At 40.8% G+C, this 19,169-nt stretch overlaps 2 protein-coding genes across 3 annotated transcripts in view; both read left to right on the top strand.

The window, feature by feature from the left end:
* The first annotated feature begins 334 nt into the window (after positions 1-334).
* On the top strand, positions 335-14,370 carry METTL16 (methyltransferase 16, RNA N6-adenosine). Of its 2 annotated transcripts, XM_069785880.1 has the most exons (9): positions 335-543; positions 681-880; positions 3,459-3,599; positions 6,131-6,246; positions 7,015-7,157; positions 10,303-10,372; positions 11,163-11,252; positions 12,142-12,315; positions 12,409-14,370. In XM_069785880.1, exons 1-9 carry the CDS (start codon positions 416-418, stop codon positions 13,024-13,026), a joined length of 1,680 nt encoding a protein of 559 aa, XP_069641981.1. In that variant the 5' UTR covers positions 335-415; the 3' UTR covers positions 13,027-14,370. The 2 variants fall into 2 exon arrangements, with proteins under 2 accessions (XP_069641981.1, XP_069641983.1); XM_069785882.1 differs by lacking the exons at positions 335-543; positions 681-880 and adding an exon at positions 2,464-2,500.
* Positions 14,371-15,146: 776 nt separating this feature from the next.
* Positions 15,147-19,169, top strand: part of POLQ (DNA polymerase theta) — a 53,936-nt gene continuing 49,913 nt past the window's right edge. The window contains exons 1-3 of the mRNA XM_069785869.1: positions 15,147-15,409; positions 18,053-18,235; positions 19,014-19,144. Of these exons, the coding sequence (XP_069641970.1) occupies positions 15,217-15,409; positions 18,053-18,235; positions 19,014-19,144 (507 nt within the window). The 5' untranslated portion in view covers positions 15,147-15,216. The remainder of the gene's footprint in view (positions 15,410-18,052; positions 18,236-19,013; positions 19,145-19,169) is intronic.

Here is a 19,169-nt window from a genome sequence, read left to right as displayed (position 1 = left end):
AGACTCCTCGTCCTGCGGGGTCTGAGCCTGGACCGAGCGGCCGCCAGAAAAACCGACCTTGGAGCCGTAGGTTTGGGGCTTTTTCTTATTTTATTTTTGGGGTCTTTATGACTCATTCAGTCTCTAACTCGGAGGCGCTGACGCCCGTATATAAACCATTTATATTTTAAAATATAAATCTCTACTCGCCCGACTCCCACCCACCGCAGCAGCCGCTCCCCCGTCACCGCGCTGGGCGATGGTTTGAGCGGTCCGACACCCGCTTGCCGCCCTCGCCCCCCCCCGCGCCTGCCGCACTTTGGTACGCCCCAAGGCGCCGCGGTGCTCGCCGGGAGCTGGGCGGGCGGCGCGGTCGGTCGGTGGGCGGGGGGGGCGGCGAACCCGCCCCGCGCTCCCCCGGCAGTTCCCCTCCGCCATGGCCCTCAACAAGTCCATGCACGCTCGCAACCGGTACAAGGACAAGCCTCCCGACTTCGCTTACCTGGCCGGCAAGTACCCCGAGTTCCAGCAGCACGTACAGACCACCCTCACCGGCAGGGTGAGGTAGGGCCCGTCGGCGGGAGGGCCGGGCCGGGCCGGGGCCTGGGGCTGTGGAGCGGCTCCTGAGGGCCGTGTCCGTCCCGGGGGGGTGGCGAGGGAGAGGGCGCTGGCCCCCCTAACCGCTGCTTCTACCTTTTCAGCCTGAATTTCAAGGACCCTGAGGCGGTGAGAGCTCTGACGTGTACCCTCCTGAAGGAGGATTTTGGGCTTACGATTGACATCCCCGTGGAAAGGCTTATTCCTACCGTTCCCTTGAGGCTGAACTACATCCACTGGGTAGAGGATCTCATTGGTCACCAGGATGCTGACAAGCAAGTCCTTAGGCGAGGCATTGACATAGGTACCTGGGAAAACGAAATGTTGAATTCGCTATTTACCGTCAGTGGAACTAGCCGATAAAACCTGTTATGCGCCCATAGAGAAATGGGAAGTCCGAGAGGCAAAAATCTGAAACGGGCAATCTGACTCCACTGGTATTTCGTTCGGCTTCTTGATGGGTCAGGTTTCTCTGCACAAACACAAGAATGGCCATAGCGGGCAATTGTTTGGCTTTGCGTGGCCTTGAACTCTCTTGAGTGCATCTCTGTGTGGTGTACAAAAATTATGCTGCTAGTAACGCAGGCAAAAATGTCATTCTACAGGAATTAAAAAAAAAAGATGGCATTTCTTCTTAGTCTTCTAACTAGTGAATTATATTAGCAATCTGCTAATTTTGCACAGGAGAGTTTGTGAGTTGCATAACAATATTTTCTAGTGTTCCTTTTAATAAAATTTCTGTGCTTTCAGATGTATTTGACAGATGAATGATCTGTCTTTTTTAAACTTTGTTCTTTTTTTTGTTGTTTTTAATGCAGCTATTTGCATGAACTATATTGTAAAAAAAAAAAAGCTTAATTAGAAACTGAGACAAATATTGCAAATCTGTCTTTTGGTTGTAGATGGTCAAAGACTTCCTGTATGTTGTTGAAAACAAAATATTTTTTTAAACTGGACTGAGCATCCACAGATGGATGATACTGATGCGAGCCTAGGAGCATCGCAGCTTGCTCAGTTTCAGTATCCAGGTTATTGGATGATATCTGGGCAATATCTGGATTAAGTAGTAGATTGAAGTAAATGGTTATTCAGTAAAGATGTGAATTTATAAGGTGTACACTGATGCACATAATTTGGTGTTCATTAGAAATAAAAAAAAAGGCAAGCTCTGTAGGAGCAAGAAACTATATTTGACACAGATAAAAAAACTGGTTTGGATTCCAAATTTTTGGTGATTCTATATGAATTACTTAAAAGGCACCTGCAATGATACATTTTAATTTAGTTCACATCTTTTTAATTTTTTGTCAATAGAATCTTCCTTTACAATTTCAAAGGCTTGTTTTTGAAGATTTTTTTGTGTTGAAGTACTCATAGTGAAATAGAGACACGCTGGAATTTCCTTTCTAACTTGTGTTTTAATGCTTAAAACTTTTAGTTTTAAGATGTTAAAACGTTAATTATTGTCTTGTGTTTTAATGCTTAAAACTTTAGTTTTTAAGATGTTAAAACTTTAGTTATTGTCTTCAAAGCTTGGGTTCAGTAGTCTCAGTTACCGTGCCAGTTTTTTCATTACTGTTTTCTTGGTGTTCACTAGCATGATTTTTTTTTTTTTTTTTTTTGTAATGGAATTTTTGTTCTCCTGAAATTTACTGACTTGTATTTTTAGCTGGATTTGTGATGGATACAAGGGTTATATCATTAAGTAGTGTGCGCACAGCTGCTTTCCTTTCATGACTTTTAACCTTGTTAGCCAGCTTCTATGTATTTGATATTAGGTTGCATTTTCAAAAACAGTTTCTGTGAACTTTGTCACGGTAGGTGTCTAGGTAGAAGAGACAGATCCTTTAAGTCCTCCAAATATTGGAAAAAAACTTCAGTTTGAGTTGGCAGTGAACACTGATGTTCCAACTCTGGGAAAGCAGTAAGTCATCCAAGAGGAACGTTAACAGGAGTGCTGGAAATAACTGCATGTTTTTGTGTACTGACAGACATTGTTATTTATGTTTCAATAAGTCAGTATAACAGTAGACTCTTGATATATCTCTGAACTCAAGTTTTGTGGTGGTGAGATACCATTCCCTTTTCTTGTACCCATTCCCTATAATCCTAAATTTGACTGTCATTGGTAATTCGATCATCTAGATATTGCATAATTACGAGAAGGAATTATTTCGTGCTAGCAGGTATTTCTCTTTGTTACCAAGTTGTCGTTTATATACTAGATGTGACGTCACATGGTATGGAATACCCCTTTGGCCAGTTTGGGTCAGCTGTCCTGGCTGTGTCCCCTCCCAGCTTCTTGTGCCCCTCCAGCCTTCTTGCTGGCTGGGCATGAGAAGCTTAAAAATCCTTGACTTAGTATAAACACTACTTAGCAACAACTGAAAACATCAGTGTTATCAACATTCTTCTCATACCTAACTCAAAAACATAGCACTATACCAGCTACTATGAAGACAATTAACTTTATCCCAGCTGAAACCAGGAGACAAGTTTTTATCTGTCTGGTGATCTTTTTAGATATCCTAACTGGCACCTCTGTTTCTCTCATTGTTTTGGGCATTGGGGCAAGACAGTGTGATGGAACAGATTTTTTTTTTTTTTGGTGGTAGATAATAGAGAAACGCAGAAGAAAAACATATTTGTGATAGGGGTTTTCATGGTAGAACCAGAATATATTTGACTTTCACTGTGTAAATTAATCACTGTTGTATAGGAAAAAAAATAAAGTTCACTAAAGAACTGAGTAGTAAATGATCAGTAATCAATGTTTTTTTGAAGTTAGTTCTTTTTGTTGTGAAAAGTACATAGTTAACAGCCACACTGCATATAACACCAGAGACTTGTTTTGCCTTTCTCATGGCTTTTCACTTCTGCAGGGACAGGGGCATCTTGCATATACCCATTACTTGGAGCAACTTTGAATGGCTGGTATTTTCTTGCAACAGAAGTGGATGATATGTGCTTCAATTATGCCAAGAAGAATGTGGAACAAAATAACTTGTCTGATCTTATAAAAGGTATGATGTAATAAGGTATTTAGTAGCATACAAATGTTGTGGTGTATTTCTGCCATGTCCAGTGGCATATCAGAATCCGTATTCCTGCCAAATACATGCTCAATTGTTCTTATTGAAGCAGATTGTCTATTAAGGTCTGCTTATGCTTAAGCTGGGAAGTCACAGCTTCTGTAGAATGGGATGTGTGGGTAGAGAACTACTCATCCTTACAAAAATCTGAAAGTTAAACTTCACCCTGGGGTGTTTTCCTCTCTCCATATTTTTTTGTCTGTTGCTGAAGTATTTCTTAGAGTTTGTGCTGTTTCTGCTGTTAGGAGACCTGGTGTGCTCCCCTCAGATAATTTGCATGACACTGCCATATATTCGCATCTTGTACAGAGACAGTCCATCCTAATTTCTGAGTTAGGTCCTAACAGTGCCTGTGGCAGTAGCAGTATGCCAGACTTGGTCTGTAGATGACCTTGGAAAATTTTCTGCGGCAATTCAGTACACTAAAAAGCAGGTCTGTTATTCAGCTCTGAAATAAAATCTTCACTTCTGCTGGATTTTGGAAGTACTCTTTTTACCAAAACGTTGTCGTCTTGGTCTGTCCTCCTTGTCAGTCTTGAAGATCCAAAACTTGATGTGGAGAACAATGACAATTTTCTGTTACTACTGCCATCGTAGGAGTTTTAGTGCTGTGGTGGTGTTTCACTATACTGGAAAAACCTCTGGCAAAGGAAAGTGCCTCATGTGAAGCTGTAGTGCCAAAGGTGATAAGCTGGAGTAAATGACTGATTGCTGGTGGGTAGAGCCACGGGCAAGGGATTACCACTGGTGGTACCCATAGCCAGATGCTGCCTGGGAATGATCCACCCTGCCACTTTTTAACTCCTGGACCTGAATTGTTTAGCTAGAGCTGAGTATACTACTGTAGCTAGTAACTTGGTTAGCAAGGCATTTTGGAGTTGGATTAGACATCTTCCTGTAATTCTGGTTTAAAAAAAAAAAACAAACCAACAAAAAACAACGCAGAATTTTTGTCGTGTTCTAGGAGTCTCTCTTGAAATTTTTCCCAAATAGCTTCATTTGGAGATTGTGTTAGAATATAGCCTTTGTTCTTCTAACTTCAATGGAAAAAAAAAAAATTCAATGATAGTAAAAACAGCAGTAATGCAGGGATGATTATTAATTGCATCATAGCTTCTTTTTGCCCAGAGGAAAAAAAAGCTATGTTTTTTGGCTGAAAGTGAAATACTGCTTGCTGTAACTTTCTTCCAAAGGGAATCTCTTCTATATGTGCAAAACAGAAACTGATAAACCTGGGCATTGATGTAAATACTAAAAAAAATTACATGGTGTTCTGAGTTGTGTATCTATTTTACTGGAATGGTATGATGGCCAGAATTTATCTGCTGGTATTTAAAAAAAAACTAAAAAAAAATCAGTACCCTGTATGTAATGGTACATACCATTATAACAAGGTATTATTCTTGTTACATATAACCTGAACTTTGGTAATTGCCTGCTATCCTAACAATTTTGTATTCTTAAGGTGGTGATAAACTGTAGTAGTAAATGTTAGGAAGAGAGGCATGCCTTCTGCCTCCATTCTAAATATCTTTGTTCTATGTGCGTTATCCGTGAGTTGCAGGACTGGTAAAGTCTGCAAGAAGTCCTGCTTGTAATCTTTATACATGCTTTAATTGGACTTCATCCATATTTAAATTCCTGCTCCTTGGGCTGGAGTTCCTGTGGTCTTCAGAAGATGTGTGGCAGGACTTGACCACAATTTCCAAGGGAATTATATAGCCTTTGGGGAAAGCCAGTGGAGATCTATGTGGGATGTTTGCCTTCATCCTTGTGATGGGTAATAATAAGTTGGTGGACCCAAGTAAGCAGAAGATTTGTCCAGACAGGAAACTCTAATATTTTTCTTTTGTTGTGATTCTTCTAAGTCGTGTAAGACTACAGTTCCTGTGCAGGATGCATAGTATTACTAACACAGTAATTTTGGTTTATTATAAGATTAGATTTGAAGCTGATCTTGGTGCTGTGTAACTTCAGTGAAGACAGTCTCTCTCTTTCTTAGCTTTACACTCTAGAAAGACCAAACAGTACATTTCTTTGAGTACAATTTCTTTGAGAATTCTAGAATTCTCTATCTTAAAAAAGCTGTTTAGACTGGGATTTATTTTATCTCTGAGGAGTCTATGGGGTGATTAATTGACACTTGTATTAATTTTTGGAAGGGCTTAAAGGGAATTTGTAGTTGCATCAGAGAACTCAGTATAACTCAAACAGTTACTATTGTTTTAAACAGACTCATGTAATTTTACTACTGTGTATAAACACACAAGCTGTTTGTATGCTAATCCTTAACCTGAAGTCTTTATTTGCATGCTGATGTTTGTTACATTTTTTTTGTAGAAAATACTGTTTAGAAAGTATAGTTTTTATACAATATATTGTTTCAAGAAACACTGAAATATAAATGGCATGCTAGATAAAATACAAAGTTCCTTATTGACCAAATTCCTGTTTTCTGTTAGTGGTGAAGGTACCACAGAAGACTCTTCTAATGGATGCATTGAAAGAAGAATCTGAGATTGTTTATGATTTCTGCATGTGCAACCCCCCCTTTTTTGCCAACCAGTTGGAAGCGAAGGTAAGCTAACAAACTAAATGTATGTACTTCAGTGTTCAGTGAGTGGGAGGAGAGCAATAATGTAACCACTTCCCTTGGGAAAGGTGGAATGGAAAATCCCAAATAGTTATGAAACAGCATTTAAGTCTTCTCTATCCCCACCCACTGCCCCAAAGGAGTTTTGAAAGACTTAACTGTTACCCTTCCTAAAGTGGAGGATGACCTGTAGAATTTTTTCACAAGTTCTTACTGTCTTAGAGAATTAGTTTGGAAAGTAGACAGCTAGTAAATCTGAATTCAAGTGCCCGTTGCATAACAGTGGTACAGAGGAATTGGTTTCTGGCATTGTGCCTGTCTGTATTTTTCATTTCCTTAGCGATTTAAGCAATATCATATAGCTCGGAACAGTTCTTGGCAATACCCACTGAATATAGTCAGAAACTTAACTCTATAATATGGGGCAGTGGAAAAAAGATTTAAGTGTTGAAATTAAATTAAACACTATAGATTGTAATTGTGTAGATGCATGTAACCAGCATGTCTTACCTTGTATTTCATATTGGGAGGATACTGTTGTGTGACAAGTAACTTACCTAGGTTTGAGATTGTAGAGTATTCACTGTTAATGTTTGTTTTGAATGTATCTTTGTCTATTATCTGTGGTTCTGATGAGGGGAGGATAACTACAGGTGGTGACACTTGCTACCCACTAAAGACTGAGGCAGGAAGCAGTGTACAAAGTGGCCTAACATATTAAATGTTCATCTCAAATGCTCTTTTTTTATCCAGGGAGTAAATTCTCGAAATCCACGGCGTCCCCCTCCCAGCTCTGTAAATACAGGAGGGATCACAGAAATCATGGCTGAGGGCGGAGAGCTAGAATTTGTCAAAAGAATTATTCATGACAGTCTACAACTTAAAAAGAGGTTAAGGTAAGTGCTTTGTTGCGGTTAAAAAACGCACACCTTTTGCCTGATGCTTTGGCAGAAATCACATGAAAGTGATATTTTAAGTAAGGAATGTAGCTGTGGTCTAGTGATACCCGTTTGGTTTGTTTAATGATACATACACATCAGTGATTAGTCTCAGTTTATGTGAAATTAGTTGTTCTTGAGCATCAATTACAACTCATCGTTTGAGGTATTTAAAGGCAGAAGGCAAAAAAAGCCAGTAACAGTGACACTTGTAGCTTGCAGCTAAATTAGCACGCGTACTTGCTAAAGACAGTCAAGGTTGAGTCTTCAGGGCTTCTGGGATGGGGAAGGATTTATGACATTGCCTAGTTATCTATTCATTACCTAAAAGTTTCTATCTTTTCCTGGCTGAATTTTGGTAACTTGCAGCTTTGCCTACTAAAGGGCACTGTTGTACTGAATGCTATCTTGGGTGAACATAAGCCACAATAAAAACCATAGTGAGACCTTCTTTTGAACAGATGGCACATCTTCAGTTTTTTGACTATCAGACTTTCTCTCTCTCAGTGTTATATGTTATTCCTCTAGCTCTTCTGGAAGATTCCTTCAGGTTTTTTTTTTAATATGCCTCTAAAATACAGCTGCCAAAATTTTATATGTTACCATGGCTTCATCAGTCTCCTAAGCAAAGGAAGTACAGCCTGTGTTTTATACATTCAAGAAGTGTTTTGGTTTTGTTTTTTTAGACACTTCTAGGCAGACCATTGCATTAGAATCTTTGTCTATGTAATACCAAAATTTTTCTTTAGAATGTTTGTTTTCTAATAATGGGCCTGAAAAAATGAAGAATATATTTAGTTTTTGGAAAAACAAGACACAGTAAGACTGCATTTGGCTCTGTTAGAAGTGCTTTTTTCTGTCTTGTAGTGCTTTGAAGGAAAAAAAGGTTGAGAAGGTTTGCAGAGGTTGCAAACGTTTTGCAAACCTTGAAATGGGGGTGGTCTTGTTTTTTTTTTTTAATGTCCTTCCTTTCTCTGTCACCCACTAAATCTTACAAAATATAAAAAGGGGATAGATAGTATGGCAGAGTGATAAAATAGAGGTTTTGATGTTCAGAAGTGGTTACAAGCCAGAAGAATTAAACTCATGAGAATTTTTAGCAATCTTATTTGTGCCAGCAAGGACAGTGGGAAATGACTGCTGATCCTGTCAAAGTTTGTAGGTAGAATGTTATTTTAGGCTAGTTGATGTAGACAAGCTTTTAGGTGTGTATGCTCTTACGCGTGTCTAAAATGTAGTGATTTTTCAAAACTAAATATAAACTGAAACAGTTCTTCTGAGTTTAGTCAGTGATAACAATGGGTGAGGGGAGGCAGGTCAGAGAGGAAGTGATGGTGTAACATATATACATATTTTAAATGTTCTTTCAGTGTAGCTGGATGTTTTTACGCTTTGTACGTGCTCTTTCTCATACGTAGTGGTTTTTTTCTACCAGTGTGATTTCCACAGGAGCATGTGGTGTACTGTGTAAAATACTGTGATCTGGAAAGCACATGTATACAGTTGAGGACTTAATTGGCCCTGTAAGGTGGAGGCAGGGGATGCATCTGTGATGACTTCTGGAAACGCAATAGCAACATGGTTTCTAGTTCCATCTGGTGTGTGTACATCCAGGGGAAACTTGCTTTTCATAAGTTGCTGTTTGACAACATTGAAAGGAGTGGCAAATGTGGTAGAGAACTGGCTGATGTTACTCTCAAGGCAAGCAGTCTTTGCCTTGAAAAGGTGGTGTGGAATTATGAGAAAGGCATCATTCCTGTATTGCCCCTCTTGGCAACACCACCCCTCTAGCAAAGAAGAGGGTATCTCTTGATCTGATAAATTGATAGTGCAGGGCATAGAACATACTCACATGCTAACTGTGTATCCTGTTAGGAAAAATAAGCACTGTGTGTTTGGATGGTAGGGATGGTTCGGTTCGTGGTTTTGAATAAACTACCTTGGAGAATCTGTTAAAGAAAGAACAGTTTACTTAAAATACTGTTTCCTATTTTGTTAGAGATAAGGTTTGGCAACTCTACCAAAGGGCGTGAGCAATGAACTGTTAGTAGATAGAGACTCCCTTGGGCCAGGAGATGATTTTGTTTATTTACCCCCATCCTCACTTCAGCTAGTAGTTGCAAGTTCAATATTTTATAATTTTGGGAAAGATGTGTGTTTAAGTTTTGCTAGAAATTTTGGGGTTTAATTTAAGTATTGCTACATGAAATTCTGTATATTGCATTATGCAGGAAGTAATTTTAAATAATTGTCCCTTAATACCACTGATCCTTTTTTCTTTTTTTTTTTTTTGTTTTTGTTTACAGTGTATTTAATTTGCATATGTGAGAAATTTAAACTGCTTGCCTTCAAGTTAGATGCATAGTCTTGAGGAAACTGTCCCTTGATAACCGGGAACTCCAATTTTCATTCTTTACTACGTTATATTTACGATTAACCTTTTTGGATCCAGTCACCAAAAAAGTATGGAAGAAAGGGTTGTAGAGGTCCAACAGTAATTTAGATGAAGAACAAAGGTGTAGTGTTTGGAGATATTGAAGATGTGGAGCTGGGTGGAAGGATAAGCTCCACCAGAAGTGGGAAAATAAATTTCTTTCCTTTTTTTTTGTCCTGTTTGTTTCCTCATGAAACATAGGTTAGGTGATGGAAAGCTGGATAATGAGTTAAGAGTGAGCAGAAGTAGTCAGTAGGCACACTTCTGCTTCTGAGGCACAAATGCTTGTCAATAGTTGAATATTCCTTTTTATTCTGATTCATTCTCCAAAAAAAGTGGAGAAATTGAAACAAATTATTGTAAAGAGTAACGTCTCCCACATAACTAAAGTCACTCTTTGAAACAGGATTCTTGCTTGTTGAGGCACTGTTTCAATAATAGACTTACTGTATTTCCTAAAAACTCGAAAAGATTCCCCTGTCCACTCTGTCTTCTGTTCCCATTCATGTTGCACTATGTCCTAGTCTCTGGTTAAGAGTGTGATTATTTTGTTGTTGTTTTGTTTTTAAATCTATTCTCCAGGTTTCTGATCCAAGTAGTTCTTTCTGACAGTTGCCATTTTCAGTTGATCTGCATTTGTAAAACACTTTGTTAATGTACTGTTTGCAGATGGTACAGTTGCATGTTGGGGAAGAAATGCAGCTTAGCACCATTGAAAGAGGAACTTCGAATCCAGGGGGTGAGTTTCTGTATAGTTGTCCTGGTTTCAGCTGGGATAGAGTTAATTGTCTTCCTAGTAGCTGGTACAGTGCTGTGTTTTTTTTTTTCTGTGCAGACGTGGGGCTTATGCCCTAGAGCTGATAATTCAGTGAGGTGGGATGGTTGATATTTATCCTTGGTAGTATTTAGCACATTCTCCATACCATACATAAATGGCTACAGCATCCATGTGTGGAAAGACTAGTTAACACTAGCATTGGATCCGGGTTTTATATGTAAAGGCAGTGTAAGTCCAGACTTGCTTTTTTGGGGCAAAGATAGAGAATTGTTTCTGGGCACATTTCTGCTATCTGCAGACAGGTGAGTGGCTTGGCTTCCCAGCCCTTCGTTGCCTTTCTTCTGTGTTCCTTTGCTATAGCAATGGGTTCAGCATTACAAAGCGCAACAGGAGCAGGTTCTGAACAAGGAGAATGTGCTTTTTGCAGAATCAGAATGCAGATGTGTGCTGTAGGTGTGCTGGATTGCTGCACAAAAAGGGTCATGTTGTGTGTTGCTGAACTTGAAGCTCTGAAAGGGCAGAGATATGGCAGGGCAGAGATGGGAAATCCTGGGCACGGGTGCCAGGCTTGGCACTGACCAGTTTCAAGTGGCACTGACATCCATGAGCCATGTCAGAAAGAATCTCCGTTTCTGTTATGAGAAAATAACTCCATGCTAACTTTGTAATTTTTTTAAATTTGAAAATGTGTGCAGTAAACCAGTGGTTTTTATTAATATGAAATTAAGTTTTATATTGCTTCTTTGCATAGGTTCCTAAAGTTACTCATACTGAATTCTGTCAAGGACGCACCATGAGATGGGCACTGGCGTGGAGTTTCTATGATGATGTACAAGTACCTGTAAGTAGCTTAATTTTGCTTTGCTTGTGATTGTCCATGCTTCTTATTTGAGGAAGGGCCTAATGAGCTATAACTGCTGTGGAACAAACTGTTCTCCTTCAGACTGGGACACTGGATGTGCTGGGCTGTATGGACAGTAGGATTTCTTAACTAGCTACCAGTCTGTTGGCAGTTGTTGCGTGTGATGCATGAATGACCTATGTTTAGGGAAGAAAAAAGAAGCCTGTGTAGGAACTTCCTATGGGTTTCAGTGTAAGTAAGGGTAATTTGTAATGTACTTCAGATAGCAATTTAGTAGTATTAAAAATATGCTAAGTTTGGGGCTAGATCTGAACTTTCAGCTTCCCTCTGAGAACTTGGGTTTGATTTACTGTTACAGATTCTGTTACCAAGTAGATACGAACATGTCTAGCTTAGACTTACCTACATGAATGTAAGTGAAGCTTGTTCACCATAACTAATGTAAGCCAGCTGCTTTTTTGGATCCAGGTGTACATATACTGTAAGATAAGCATAGACAATAACCAACCTTATAGAAGGTGCGAGTAAACCTTCAGTGAACTTGGATCAAAATGTGGATATTAACCCTTGACCTCTGTTCCCAAGAGCAGCCGCACTTTCTCAGCTCACAGAGAACTAGTGGTTTGAAGGAAACAATGAAGCTTTTTGTCTAAGGTCTGAAAAACTCTCTCTGTCCATCAGGCTAGCATAAAGTACATGATCCTGTTAGCTGTTTTCAACCTAAAACTCTTTGGAGTGAAGTGAAACTCAAGCCCTGTCAATAACTGTTTAGTGGCTTACATTATGCTCTTAATCCCCATGTCTACTGAGTACAAAAGTCATCCCACTAATACTGCATAGCTTTGTAATTTTTTTTTCTTTCTTCTAGTCACCTCCCTCTAAAAGAAGAAAATTAGAGAAACCCCGAAAACCAATTACATTTATGGTTTTGGCTTCTACGGTCAAAGAGTTATCCATCAAAGCTGCAGCTCTGGGCTGGGATGCTGTAGAAGCTATTGCTGTGGTTAGAGCCTGGGTAGAGAAGATTCTCACTGATTTGAAGGTACGGTATTAAGTCTTATACATTAAAACAACGTCCTACTTGAAAGCATAAGTGTGAGAGGATAATATGAAGTTCTGCTGTTTTCTGCAATAGGTTCAGCATAAACGTGTTCCCTGTGGCAAGGATGAAGTTAGCCTGTTTGTGACTGCCATTGAAAACTCCTGGATTCATTTGAGGAGAAAGAAACGAGAGAGAATAAGGCAGTTACGAGAACTTCCTCGGGCTTCTGAAGATACTCTGCAAGCAATGGAAGAGGAAAAAAACAGCCAGAAGAGCATGAGCAACAACTCGGACTGTGAAAACCCCAAGACTGAAGACTCTGAAACGGGGTTTGTGGCACCTGAGGAGGATGTTCACTTGGCCACAAGTGACGAGCTAACAGAAGAATCTGCCACCAAAGAAGAACACAGTGAACATGTGAAGGAGGAGGAGACAGAAGCGAAGCGGGGAGAAATGTCACTCGTCAAAGGTTCCAGTAATGCAAATGAGGAACCTTGCCCTTCAGAGGAAGCTAGCAGTCTGACAGTTGAAAAAGAACAAAGTCCGAAAGAAACTAGTAGATGTTTTCTCTTTAAGTGTTTAATGAATGTGAAGAAAGAAGGAAATGATGTATTAGTAGAAATGCACTGGGTTGAAGGACAGAACAGAGACTTGATGAACCAGCTGTGCACGTACTTACGGAACCAAATTCTTCGACTGGTTGCTAGTTAGCCCTTTTTCCTACCTTAGTAAAGTCAGTCAGTCCTCAAATTTTGTAAACTATTTTTAAGGGTTTAAAGTTTTCAGTTAGCGAAACCTGTTTTTTTCCCTTAAAGAAGAAATGAATAAAATGGAGATTAAAGTCCCCTTTAATATTTTAAATAGCTTTTTCAAAGCTGCAACTAGTACATGAAGTGTACTTCATCAGACATAAAGTGATGGGGAAGTAATAGATTTTGGGCTGCAGTTGTAAAACTACATGTTAAAGTGAAACATGTCTATGCTGTGAGCATTTCAAACATCAGCACTGTTTATTCTGGTCTTTTTTCTGGTGCAATAGAATTATATATTGTTACTAAGTAGAAATCTTTACTGAAATATTTTCTTCTATATTTTTTCAATACTAATGCAGGAAACGGTTAGTCTGCTGTGGGAATTGTTTTCTGCAGCAAGGAGTCTTCAACTAAGGATTCAAGTATGCCTCTCTTCCCTTTAATGCATTTAACCTTTGGTCTACAGAGTAGCAAGATGGATACATCCTTTTCAGTGTCAATTCATTAAAATAACGGCTTTAGAAAAACCGCCTGTTGTACTTTTCTGGTGCTTGGGCTTTGAAACACAGAAGAGCCTACTATGAGCATCTGGTTTTGTAAACTTTAACAACAAAATAAGCTCTTTGAGCTGCTTGGTTTAAAGAGGATTTAATTATGTTGACTGTTCCATTAGACCATTCCTTACACTAATTCAGATATAATTGTCTGAAATAACATCAGTATTCTTAAAGGATTTTGCGTCCATTTAATCTTAAGAGATTGCTTTAATGACAGGAATGAGAGCATGTGCTCATCTTTGTGGGCCAGAAACTCCATAGGCAGGACAAAGATGGGTACAGAAGCTTTAGTCTGTTGTGAAGGAGGACAACTGGAAAGAAGGCTGTTGCTTCCATGCCTGACTTTTCAAATCCATTTTACCACCAGCTGTTTTCTGAGTGTTTCTGGGCCAATAACCTGTTCCTGTGAGAAGAGAGGCTGAGGAACATGGGTCTTGGGTGCCTCAGAGAAGGTGTGTGTATGTGTTTTGAGATTATGAGCACTGGCACTGCTTTGCATGAAGTCAGCCTCCCAAGCTGTGATCCATTTCTCTGTAGAGATCTACAGAAGACGGAAAGTTTTTCTGAGTGGAGTGTGTCTGTGTGTTACCCAAAATAAAAGATGCATTCCTGATGGACAGAATACTACCTGCCTATGTTCGTGCTACTGGAACCACTTTGAATGTTCAGCCTTAGTTGTCAATATTTCTGGAAAGATTAGTATGTTTTCTTAAGTTGAAATTAAAAGCAACTTAGAAAAGCCTTAATTTTCCCCTCTATTGTTAACTGTTGTGTATCATGCTACTTAGCACTTCTGCAGGTGATGGGCAGACACTTGCATTTTTTTGGGGTATTGCAGAATTTTCACAGTACTGCTTCTGATATTCATGTTGCTGGGGAGAGATGAAACTAGCCCTACTCTTTCAGAATCTGAAGAGGTTATTTTGGCTAGCTGAGCCATTAAAAACAGCAAGCAAGGCTGTCCTTTGTGCTGTTCCCTCTTTATTGTTTCCATCTGTCTTTCTGCAAGGATGAAGAAGCTCTGCAAGGTAAGCCCGTGTGCTTGTGGCACGCTTGTTTTGCTGAAGCAGACTGCATTATGTTGCTTCATTAATTACACCTGTCTTCCGCCTGGGCCACGTGAGTAACGTGTGCTCCTGAGCGTTGCTGAAACAAAACCAGGTACGATTACAAAGAAAACCAGTAGTCTGCGATTTGGACAACTGTTCTAGAAGTTCAAACGTTGCCTTGGCATTTTATTTAATACAATACGCTTTGACAAAGGTGAGTGTGGCACCTGGAATGCTAAGAGTAATGATTAAAACCTGCGTTAATTAGTGCCCAAAGCAAATTAGCGTTATTGTGTGCAGCTGTAGCAACCCCTCAAGAGTTTCAGTCACAGGTGGTGCCGGGGTGTTGTGGGTAGCCGTTTTGCCGTGGAATCCTCCTCCCCGGCCGGAGCGCAGGCAGGCGGCACCCTTCTCGCCCTTTCCCTGCTCCATCTCAGGCCGTTGACCGCCCGGGAACGGTCCCCGAGCCCGCCGGCAGCCGCGGCGGGCGGGGAGAAGCGGAGAGCCGCCCCGCCGCCGCTCTGGGGCGGTGCTGGGGTTTGAATGGCTCGGCGGGAAGATGGCGGCGTCACCCCGAACGGCATCGCTAAGGCCTCGGGCGGCCCGGCCGCCTCCCGCGGGGCCGGGAAGGTTGTTACCCCGCTCGGCCCCGCCGCTCCCTGCCGGCCTGTGCTGAGCCCCCCGCCCGGCCTCGACCTCTCCCTGCGCGGCAGCAGCCCCGGCACCGGCTCGGCAGGTACCGGCCTTCCCCTCCCCTTCCTCGGTCCCTCAAGGCAGCGCCGGGGCGTTGGGGGGAGCGGCGCTGCCGAGGGCGCGCTGGGCTGGCGGCCGCGGCCCCCGCCCGCCGCTGCTCCCTCAGGCAACAACATGGCGCCCAGGCGCGTCCCGCCAGGGCGGTGCGGGAAGGGGTCGGGGACCCTCCGAGGCTCTCCCGGCCCGGGGCCTTTGCCCCGGGGACGAGTCGCTTCGCGGTCCGTCGCTGAGGTAGGTGCTTATGTTGGTTAACAAGGGTGGAGGCGTACGAACGAGAATCGAGGGATCTTCCTGATGGTTAGTTGAGGAAGGTAAGAAAGCGTGTGTTCTGTGCGCGGTTCTGAAGTCGGGCTCGTTTCGTTTCGTGTCGGTTAACGGCCGGCCTTATTCTTGACTCGGCCTCTAGGTGCTACCATAATACAGCAGTCGGTATAGTCTGTATTCTTTGGTATCTGAGGTGAGGTTTACCGATGTTACCAAATTGATTCGGGAATACAGTAAGCTGATAAAATGTATTGTATCTAGAGATGTCACTTTAAGTGGTCCTGGCTGGTGCCCTGATACCTGCAAATGCAGAGAAGTGTAGTGGGTTTTTTTTATATGACATCTTGCCTATACGTACAAGGTAGTATATAAACATCTTGTGGCAAGATGCCATATAAAGCGGTCCTGCCGCCGGCCAGGACCACTTAAAAGCGATGCTTCTAGTTGCAATACATTTTTACCAGCTTATTGCGCTCTCGAATTGAGAGAAATCAAGATGTGTGTATATATATCTAAAATAGAGATGTTTATAGAACATATTGTAACTTATCTCTTTTGCAATTTTTCTGTAACTCTTTGAAACATTTACATCTCTCAGCCTCTTCTCTAGTCATGTCGCATCTTCTCCCCATGTGATTATGTTCTGCAAGATACAATTTTGTCAGTTTCTGCAAATGGAGCTGAGCAAGGCAACGTGCCTGTTTACACAGGACAACTCCTCAAAGACGATTCAGTAAGCAGCACTCTTGTGTCCAACTGGCCTCACTTTCTGGAAGAGTTTTCTTTCAGAGAAATCTAATGCCCAATGTTTTTAACCAGCAGCGTGTATCTTCATCATTTTGACTATTTTTTAGCATTTTTCTAGTAGGTAAAAAAGAGGTTAGCGTTAGGGGTGTACTTTTGTACATAGATCTTTAAGAACACCTAAGGCACAGGTTTTCAAACTCACATTCAGTGCTAATCTACAGATACTCTTCAAACAGCAGAATCACATCATCCTTTACTGATTCTGTCTTTTACATGTAGTTCATTGGTTTTAATATTAGGAAAGAAGCTTGAGATCCCATCTTGTAGGTTTTTTTTCTTTTTATGTTTCCAAATCCTAATTCTGCCATATTAGTCACATTTTAGGATAGACAAATCTGGTCTCCTCTAAGTTCCCCTTGGGAAGCCTGTTCTGCTTTATGGCATACTGCTGTTCTCGCCTGATGGTACTCATCTTCTTATGTAGTATTTGTATGGTACTTTGATTACACAAAGTGAAACAAAGCTTTCAGAGCTAAGCAATATCAGCTTTTTTATATATTTGTGTAGCGGAGAATGATCATGCACTAGTGACAGCTAGGATGGGGTAAACCTCATGAAGGCAGTTGAAATTTTTGGTATGTAGTGAGCAAAAATACTGGCTGCTTATGCACCCTAGTGTTTCTGATCTAGCCTGCCCTTAATGCTGTCAGCAATGGTGGAATATTTCTTTGAGAATTTTTTGAATGTGCAAGTAGAAGAATTGGTACAGTAGAGTCAATACACACAATTACTTGGTTTTGATCTCAATTTGATAAGGTCTCATAAAATGCTGTTATGGGAACTATACAGTCATGGGTGATAGGAAAGGCACTACTGTGGATCAGAAACCTGTTTTCTGTCTCAGATGAAGGAAGGAACAAAAAGTTTGAGTTTTCTTAATGATTTGGAAAAAGGGAGGAGGAAGGAGGCAGTATCTGTAGCCAGCACAAAATTATTTAGGGTTATAAAGACAAGAAGTAAGCAGCAAGGAACTTAATTAAGCTGGAGGAACTGGGAATGTGGTGAAGATACTAATCAGTGTTGATATACTGAAGTAACACACATTGTAGAGAGTAGCTTGAGCTGCTTGTTTGGTTGATGTTGTTTTTTAATTCATCCGTAAAGCAAGAAAAATGACTACATAGTTCTGTAATCTGTGAGGATTACTGAAGTCTCTGTAGCAGTAATTTATAAAGGAAACAGTATGGGTAAGGGTGAGATGGCAAATACATTGTAATGCTGTTATATTAATCAGTGCTGAGACTCTCTGTTTGAGTATGTATTTGGTAATAGCTGCTCTGCCTCAAAAGCAAATACCAGAGTTTGGTGAAGAAATGATTTGAATGTAGAAAATCTTATAGGAGGAAAAATTGAAAAAAATTATGTCAGGAGATAAGAAGAATGGTGAAACGTCCATAGGAAATATTGAAAAATATAGGGAAGATAGTTTCTTGTTACCTCTTCTCTTAATACAGGAGCTTGTAGAGAAGTTTGACCTTTAAGTATATAACCTCAGTGACCTCAGATTCAAGGATGATACTTGACTTTTTAATTTTTTTATTTTCTCCTCCCAAAGGGCAATATCAGCGGGTAAATGTTCCTGAAGACCAAGCAGACAAGTTGCTCCTTGCAAGCTGGGGTCTTCCCAAAGCAGTTCTGGAGAAATACCACAGTCTGGGAGTGGTACAGATGTTTGAATGGCAAGCAGAATGCCTAATGCTCGGACAAGTTCTGGAAGGGAAGAACCTAGTTTACTCAGGTATGAAAACATCTGACAAAACTAGTCACCCCTGAACTTTCCCAGTGCCATTTACAAAAACATATTGGTGCTGAAGGGTTCTGATCTGGCAGATAAAAAGGTCAAGATCCAATTTTTTCTGGAGAGACCCCATTAAGATCCTGTCCCATTGCTGTACCTCAGACCTTGCTTGACGGACTCCTTTCCGGATGCGAGGAGAGACTTTTTTCCCCATTTTCTCTGTTAATGTTCCTTTAGAAACTGATAATTAGGAGTCAGTTAATGATTACTCTCTCTTCTTTTTTTTTTTTTTTTTTTTTTATTACAGACTATGTTAGCTGGGAACTGAAGGATAACAGCAATGTTAGATATAAATACTTTTGAAAATGTTATTTGCTATCTGTTTTTTTCAGTTCCTTTATCGTTTCTCTTCACCTAGTGTATGGGGGGAGATGGGCACAGAGGTTGGACTAGAATTCTGTGGGAAATGACAAGTTGGGTGGTGTCTACTCTCCATGGGAAGAAGGTTCCAGAGCAGCACTAGGAGGATGAAAAACTTAGAAGAGGGGTGGATGATTTTCTTTAGGCTTGGATTTGACTTTTATTTACTTGGTTCTAGAAGACTTTGGGCCTCATTGCCGGGTAATGGCTGTCGCCGGGTAATGGCTGTCCCCCAGTATGTGGCATCTCTTCCACAGTTTTCTGTGGATGATAGATGGCAAACAGCAATGCTTGCCAAGCAGGAGGGGTTAATATTAATTAAAAAACTCAACTTTTTTTTTTTTTTTTTTCCCCTAAGCTCCTACCAGTGCTGGAAAGACTCTTGTTGCAGAATTGCTTATTTTGAAGAGAGTCCTGGAGACTCGTAAGAAAGCTCTTCTCATCCTTCCCTTTGTCTCTGTGGCCAAGGAGAAAAAATGTTATCTGCAGGTAAGTAGCATTCAAGGAGGGTAAA

Source organism: Haliaeetus albicilla, chromosome 6 (assembly GCF_947461875.1).
Source record: "Haliaeetus albicilla chromosome 6, bHalAlb1.1, whole genome shotgun sequence".
NCBI classification, from domain to species: domain Eukaryota; kingdom Metazoa; phylum Chordata; class Aves; order Accipitriformes; family Accipitridae; genus Haliaeetus; species Haliaeetus albicilla.
This window is presented reverse-complemented; position numbering and strand designations above follow the sequence as displayed.

Excerpts from the sequence above, each read along its gene's own strand:
- METTL16 (XM_069785880.1), top strand. The coding sequence starts at position 416 with ATGGCCCTCAACAAGTCCATGCACGCTCGCAACCGGTACAAGGACAAG. Across the intron at positions 544-680 it reads ACCCTCACCGGCAGGGTGAG|CCTGAATTTCAAGGACCCTG; the intron begins GTAGGGCCCGTC and ends CTACCTTTTCAG. Across the intron at positions 11,253-12,141 it reads ATGATGATGTACAAGTACCT|TCACCTCCCTCTAAAAGAAG; the intron begins GTAAGTAGCTTA and ends TCTTTCTTCTAG.